This window comes from Mus caroli, chromosome 7, assembly GCF_900094665.2.
Source record: "Mus caroli chromosome 7, CAROLI_EIJ_v1.1, whole genome shotgun sequence".
NCBI classification, from domain to species: Eukaryota; Metazoa; Chordata; class Mammalia; order Rodentia; family Muridae; genus Mus; species Mus caroli.
In genome coordinates, this window is record NC_034576.1 from 128702790 (window position 1) to 128710304 (window position 7515).

Below are 7515 nucleotides of genomic sequence, written 5' to 3' on the forward strand. Positions count from 1 at the left end.
CTTTCGTTTGTGTTTTAGGATATCTAGGTTGTCTTTAGACTCTCAATCCTATGCCTGTGGCATTAATACATACAGAAAACAAGCAAACAAAACCAACATTTTTCCTTTCTGTTATTATCTAATCTGGACCTAACAGGCTAACAGATCACTTTAACATGGAACCTCAGCCCTTTTTAAATTTAAGTTTTGTCTTTGTTTGTTGTGATTCCTTCAGCTAGGGTTTTCCCTGACCTGTCAGAGAAGGGACATTCTCCTTTACTCCCAAGGTCTTGTCTGTGTCAACAGTTGTCTGCAGTGACTCAGACCTGCGAGAGAAAGATGAGGTCACAGTCTGTCATCGACTCAGTGTAGTGGACATCAAAGCACTCACTGGGGCCACAGTGAAGGTGTTTTCTCCAGTCTCCAGCAATGCCTGGAATGGAGGAGAAATGAGCTGACCATCACAGGGAAAGCCCCAGTGCCTTTGGCAGCTGTTTCCAATCTCCCAACCCACCCAAGATCCACCTTTCCACCTGAAATGGGAAGCGGGGCAGCCCATGTGGTGACAGGAGAGTGGTGTGGACATGGGGTTCTCCTTCATTTTCTTCGAGGATGTGTGATGGATCATGAGGTCCCTGGCCTCCTCAGGCAGGGAGCATCTCAAAGACCCCAGAATCTTCCTTATCTCCCTTTTGGAGTTCTGGAGTACAAAAGGATGCTTCAGCAGAGGGCTGGTGCTCACTAGGATAAGGGAAGGCACCTCTGGGACATGACAGGACCTCCTAACTCCCAGTGTCTTAAGTCTGAGCCTCGTACCCTGGGGTAAAATAGGTGGCTTCCTACCCCGCCATTTTGGCATGATCACTGTGGGTTCCTTCTGGGAGAGAACAGGGATAGACTTTGATCTCTGGTGCCCAGGCTTTGCACCTCTGGAGCAGGGAGAAGCAAGAGCAGCAAGCCACCTGATCAGTGGTGGCACATATGACTGACACCTACTGCAAGATAGGGGCTGTGCAGCCTTCTCTGCTGAGCTGTGCTGTGGTTCTGAGCAGGAGGTAGGGCCAGGATAGGGCCAGGAAGGTTCCCACCCAGCAGATGTGACAGGGGAGGAAGTGGAGCAGGCAGGCTCACCTCCTTCATGTCTTCATAGAAGAGACAGAGAACAGGATGAGTGCGTCTCAGCTCCCACCACTCCTTCACCTTCACGTGCTGGTACCATGACCCATAGGACACTGGGAGAGGAGAGGGTGTGGGCACAGGCCTTGTGAGCCGCAGCTGTGCCCCTCAGGTCCAGACCCTCCTTGCTGCAGACTCAACCCACCTTTCCCATCCATGAAGTTCTCCAAGCTTTCCCAGGTGCCTGGATCAGGGTGCAGCTTGGCCATTTTGTAGAAGTTATAATACAAACTACATCCTTTGCATTTCGGGCAATGTAGATCACCTGCAGGGGAAGCCGACCCACCCCGGTGCCATCATCACACCCCAAGTCCCAAGCCAGTCCTGGCTCCTCCCCATCTTAGAGCCTTTTCTTGACTTGGCAGGAAGGGCTGGGGTATTACTGAATTTTTGCAGCTCTGGCTGTCCTGGAATTTATTATGTAGACCAGGCTGGCCTTGAACTTACAGAATTCCACCTGTCTCCCTAATGCAGGGACTAAAAGCATGCAATATCACATTTGGCTGTGTTGTGTTTTATTCTGTTGTTTGGTTTGAGAGTTGGGGAGTAGCTCTGGGAGAGCTGAAATTCAATATGTAGACCAGGCTAGCCTCAAAATCATAAAGACCTGTCTGCTTCTCCAACGCTGATATTAAAGGCATCTGACCCCATGTCTAACCCATCCTGAGTTCCTGTCACCCATCACAGCACACTGAGGGAATTTTCTCCTGTGATGGCAAAGGAGAAACAGGGTCGAAGGCTGGACTGTTGCAACCTTGTGATATGGGTACTGTTGATCTGGAATTTGGTTGTTCCTGGCTCGGGTATCACTCTTGCTGAAGGCCTCACTCTAGCTGGGCAGCACTGTTGTGCAATAACTAGTTCATGAGAACTGACCTAACGTGGAGATTGATCCACTCATGACTCATGTTTGGATGGCATTCCTGGGGGGTCTCATTCCTTACTGTTCCCCATGCACTTTCACTGTGATGTCCTGCCTCAGTACAACCAAACACACACACTCGCACGCGTGTGCACACACACACACACACACTGTGGCCTGAAGCCAAGAGTCAGAACGCACCTGGAGTTCTATTTTATTTGCAGCAAGGGCAAGCCACCTATATAAACATCTAGATCAGGTTGGTCCCCTGAGGGGCCGCCATACCTGTACTAGAACAAGGCAGGTCTGGGTCTAGCCAGCTCTCTTCCATGTTCTGTGAGCGCCTTTTTCTGTGACTCCCCTTCTCTCAGATCTCCATCCTGAACCCCACAACACTGACAGGCAGATGGCCTCTTACTCCATGAGACAGCAGAGACCTCAGCAGCACAGGACCAAGGGCCTATCCAGGATTGGCTAGCACTGCCCTGGCTTCTCACCTTGACCTTCATCCAGCGAGCTCTGGGGGACCAGAGACACAGGCAAGTGAGTTTTGAGGAACCTCAGGGCTGGAGTGCTTCCAGAGCTTCAAGACCCTGGTCCTGTCTCCATATTATTTTCCTACTATTTCTTCACATACATGAGGGGGTCACAAGGGCCTCTGAGCTCTAGGAAGGGAACCTGAAACCAGATGGGAGCCTAGTGACATTTCTCTAGGTCAGCATCCTGATAGACCATGCCAAGTATCTCACTGACCCGGGTGGTACCTGGAGAGCAGGGAGTAGGAAGTGACCGGGGCTGAGGGCTTGGCTCTGCCTGCCAAGGTGGAAACTACAGACCTGGTTATGGAACTCTCCTGGTCATCAGGAAAGGCTTGCAAGCTGTGCAGTGCAGCAATCCCCTCTGCAGAGTCTTTGACACTGGGTTGCCCCACCCCAGCTCCATGTTGCAGAAACAGCCAGCCACCTCCACTAGAAGCACACCGCTACCATTTGAGGTGCTCTTGGCTTCAAGAGAAAGACCAGGAGGCTTTGCGGGAAGAGCACTGTGCCGGAGCTCACAGAGCCAGCTAGTGGTAGCTGCCTGGAAGGCAGGTCTGTCTTCAGGGCAGTGATCACCAGTGTGGCTGTACAGTAGCTCACCTGTAGAACATCCTATGTTCTCAGTATCCCACAGGTATCCAGGCCATTAAAGAACTTTTGCTTTTAATTTAACTTTATTGCTTTATTTATGTGAGTGTTTTGCCTGCATTGCACTCTGTAAACCACCAGTCTGCCTGGTCCCTCAGGAGCCAGAAGATACCATTGGATCCCTTGGAATTGGAGTTGTAGGTGGTTGTGAGAGACCATGTGGGTGTTGGGAATTGAATTTGAGTCCTCTGCAAGAACAGCCACTTAACCTCTGAGCTGGCTCTCCAGCCCCCATCAATGGACTCTTGGGGGTAGAGTCCAGTCGAAAAGTTTGGTAGCTTTCCAAGGGATGCCTGGTGGTGAACACAAGGACCTTTGTGTTCCCAAATGAGGCTCCAACTCACAGGTGCTAATCTCTGAGTCTTTAATTATTATCTTGTTTGGTTTCAGTTGTCAACTTCACACAGCCCTGCCTATTTGGAGGGCTCCTCAATTGGGAGACCGTCTCAGCCAGACTTGCCTGTGGGCACATCTGTGCAGGCATTTTCTTTATGGCTGATTGATGTGAGAAGGCCCAGCCCACTGTGGACAGTGCCACCCCTAGGCAGGGGGTTCTGGGTTATATAAGTGTTGACTGAATGAAGTACCAGCCAGAGAGATGGAGCCAATAGGCAACCCCCTGCATGGTTTCTGCTCTAGGTTCCTGCCTTGAGTTCCCACCCAACCTTCCTTCACTGATGGGCTGGTACCTGGAAGTGTAATATGGGACAAGCCCCCTCCTCCCCCAAGTTGCTGGTCCCAACATTAATCATAGCCATGGGAAAGCAACTGAAGACAGTAGCTATTACCTCTGAGAAAGGTAAGGGAGGAAGCAGGGCTGCATGGTCAGGCCAAAGCTTCCACTTCACTCCTTCCTTTCCTGCCCAGCTCTGAGAAAACATCAGAAGGTACCCTTATCTCAGCCTTTGTATTGTGCTCAAGTAAAAGCTGCCAGTTACTGAAGAGAGAAGCAGAAAAGGTGCAGGGGGACACTTAGGATCAAGTCTCCAGCAAGTCTGTCCAGTGTTCCTGTAAGGACAAAGAGTGGGTCAGAGGTAGTCTAGGAAGATGGGGGCCGGGGGGTGGGGGGGGCAGAGTCACCTCTCACCTCCTCTAATTCCAAATCCTCTTCCTCCTCTGTGTCCACGTGGCACTGCCCAACCAGGTTTCCCCAAAGTAGTGACTTCTTGCAGCTGCCAAAGGTGCAGTTGGTGGAGATGCCAGAGTGAGGATTCAGGGCGCCAGGGCTGGCACATGGGCACCTTCTCCCCAGGCCTACCCAGGCTGGGAAGAGGGCTAGGACTCACCTAGGACAATGTCCCTCTAGGGGCAGAAGCTGCCCGGGCTCTTCCTGCAGGAACTCCTCTGCCAAGCAGATGATATGGGCCCTTAGGGGACAACCAGGGTGAGGGCAGCACAAGGGGCCCTCTTCATCCTGTCAAACGTGGCAGATGAGAAGTAACTTGAGAGCAACACACCGCATGCAGAGGCAACAAAGTGACACGGAAAAAGCAGGAAGCACACGAAAGAGCTGTGACTTCAGAAGGAGACCAGGGAAGATCTCACAGGATGGCTGGTTGTCTTTTCGGAGGCTCTAACAACCCCTGGCTGGTACTGATAGGTTCGGAAAGAACAGAAAGAACTGCCCTACTCATTAGACATGTGTCAGGGTGGGCAAAGTCCCAGGTCTCCACCCCGATGTGCCCTTACCTGCAGCATACGTGCACACAGACTGCATCTGGCCTTGGTACCTAGATCCAGCTGTTGCTCGCTGTCAGCCTCACTTACAGCTGGTCGTTTTGGGACCGAGGGCTGGGGTGGTGGCGGTCCAAAGGTAATGGGCATGTGTGCTGGTGGCGCTGGACAGAGTTCATGGCGGAAGTCAGGTCGCAGCCAGCGCAGTGTTAGAGGAAGGCGCACCCACGGAGGAACTCGAAGCATGTGCGCCAGAACGCGCAAGTGGAAAGCAAAGGCAGCCTCGCTGCGCAGGCGCGGCTCCACATGCGTCAGGCGGCGTGAAGCTTGAGGATGTTGCCAGGCCCATTCAAACTATAGAAGGGGACGACCCAAGACAAGGTCAGGGTGGTCCTGGGTAAGGTCCTCTAGATAAACCAGTCTAGCCCGCCCTTACACCTTTCTTACCCGAAGGGCGGCCACAGCAGACGGGAAACCGTGTATGATCAGCACCATGTCCCTTGGAAGGAGAGGGGCACGGCCAGTGAGTCCCCAACCCACCTCAACCCAGATAGAAGCTGAATCCCTCCACCAGACCCGCTCCAGTTCACACTGACAGCACAACCACACCGCTTCACACCCGGCCATTAGAACTTGAATCTTTCACGGAGGCGTAAGACCCTGCATCTGCCAGTTTCAGGCTCCTCACCCGGTCCCTGATTCCTCTCCTTTGGAAGTTGTACTCTAGCCCCAGCCTTATTGACCAGGGCCCCTATCTCCTGATCCCTGTCTTTAAAACAAGTTTTTTTTTTTTTTTTTTTCCCACCTGCCTCTGCCTCCCAAGTGCTGGGATTAAAGGCGTGCGCCACCACGCCCGGCCTTAAAACAAGTTTTGCTACTGTATATTAACTGTACAGAATAATAGGTTGCCTTGATATTCTCCTACCTGTGTAATATATTTTGACATTACTTATTATAAACACCCCTCCCCCTTCTTTTTGGTCTTTTTCATTCCAAATAGTTCTCTTCCCACTTTCTCTAAATTCCAAATGAGAGAAAACTTGAGCTATTTGTCTGTTATATCACGTAACATGATGATGTCCAGTTCCATCCACTTTCTCATAACTGGTATAATTTTACTCATCATTGTGGCTGAATCAAACTGCAATGGCTGGAGAGGTGGTGATTCAGTCATCTGGGCTCAGAACAGTTTGTAACTCCCATTCGAAGGGCTCTGGCGCCCTCTTCTGACCTCTACAAGTACTGCTGAACTCAGTGCACTTAAAATGAAGGTTTAGTTAAAACATACACACACACACACACACACCACATAAAAATAAAAGGTTTCTAAAAACCTGCATCTTGTATATGTCCCATTTTCTCCACCCATTCATCTGTTGATGGCACTGTGCTGGCTAGTTTTATGTCAACTTGACACAAGAGGGAACCTCAATCGAGAAAATTCTTCCATAAGATCAGGCTACACACACACACACACACACACACACACACACACGTAAGCCTGTAGAACATTTTCTTAATTAACAACTGATGTGGGAAGGCTCAGCCATTGTGAGTGGTGCAGCCCTTGAGTTGGTGGCCCTGGGTCCCACGGCCTCTGCATCAGCTCTTGTTTGAGTTCCTGTCCTGACTTCCTTCAGCGATAAAGGTGACGTGGAAATATAGAGGAATTTTAATCCAGCAACATGGCTGCTCTGGTAAGGAATCCAAAGACCTAGGTCTATATGATGGGGCTGGGATGCCACCACGGCCTGGACTACAGTATGATCTGCTGGAACGCAGACACACCCTTTCATCCCTACAGTGAAGGTGAGTTTGTAGAAGCAGCCATGTTTGAAAATGACATCTAATTAAAGGGCAGATGTGCAACTCGCACGAAAACAACACAGGAAAGAAGAGGCTACTTAAAAGCAGAGAGAGGGAGAGGGGTGTATGTGTATGGAAGTTTGGTCAGGGCAGTTTTACCAAGACAGGTTGTAGAGAGAACAAGCTAGACACCGGTGAAGACAGAAGGAGCCAGAGAATGAGAAGGAGCCAGAAGATTAGAACAGATTGCCAAGGCTAGCATGAGGCCAAGCAGAGCAATTCAGTCAGAAGCTGAGAGAAGCTGGATTGAATCAGTCATCTTGGAAGAATAGATTGTACAGAGGTTAGAAGCTTCCAGGGGTAGGCCTAGGGATAGTTAGAACAGAGAAAGAAACACTCTGGCTCAGCCCAAGCCATATATTCACACAGCTTGGGTATGGCTCTCATCTCACCCCTTCATCTGAGGAGATGAAAGCACATTCACATGGAAGTGTATGCCAAATAAACGCGTTCCTCCCCAGTAAGCTTTCAGTCCTGGTGATTCATCACAGCCATAGTAACCCTAAGGGGGCTGGAGAGATAGCTCAGAGGTTGAGAGCACTGACTGCTCTTCCAGAGGTTCCGAGTTCAACTTCCAGCCACCACGTGGTGGCCCACAACCATCTGCAATGCATACAATCCCTCTTCTGGCGTGTCTAAAGGCAGCTACACTGTACTCATATACATAAAATGAATAAATATATCTTTAAATTTTTATTTTAAAAAATAGTAACCCTAAGATAAGGACCTAGGATAATTGCATAGCATAGCTTTTTTTTTTTTTAAAGATTT

General features: G+C 50.2%; 1 protein-coding gene and 1 pseudogene across 1 annotated transcript in view; both read right to left on the reverse strand.

The window, feature by feature from the left end:
• Positions 1–299: 299 nt before the first annotated feature.
• LOC110298065 lies at positions 300–2526 on the reverse strand (annotated as a pseudogene).
• Positions 2527–3217: 691 nt separating this feature from the next.
• Slx1a (SLX1 homolog A, structure-specific endonuclease subunit) overlaps positions 3218–7515 on the reverse strand; it is a 5396-nt gene continuing 1098 nt past the window's right edge. The window contains exons 2-6 of the mRNA XM_021167794.2: positions 5326–5377; positions 4894–5232; positions 4491–4618; positions 4292–4376; positions 3218–4212 (exon numbers count right to left, since the gene is read on the reverse strand). Of these exons, the coding sequence (XP_021023453.1) occupies positions 4183–4212; positions 4292–4376; positions 4491–4618; positions 4894–5232; positions 5326–5377 (634 nt within the window). The 3' untranslated portion in view covers positions 3218–4182. The remainder of the gene's footprint in view (positions 4213–4291; positions 4377–4490; positions 4619–4893; positions 5233–5325; positions 5378–7515) is intronic.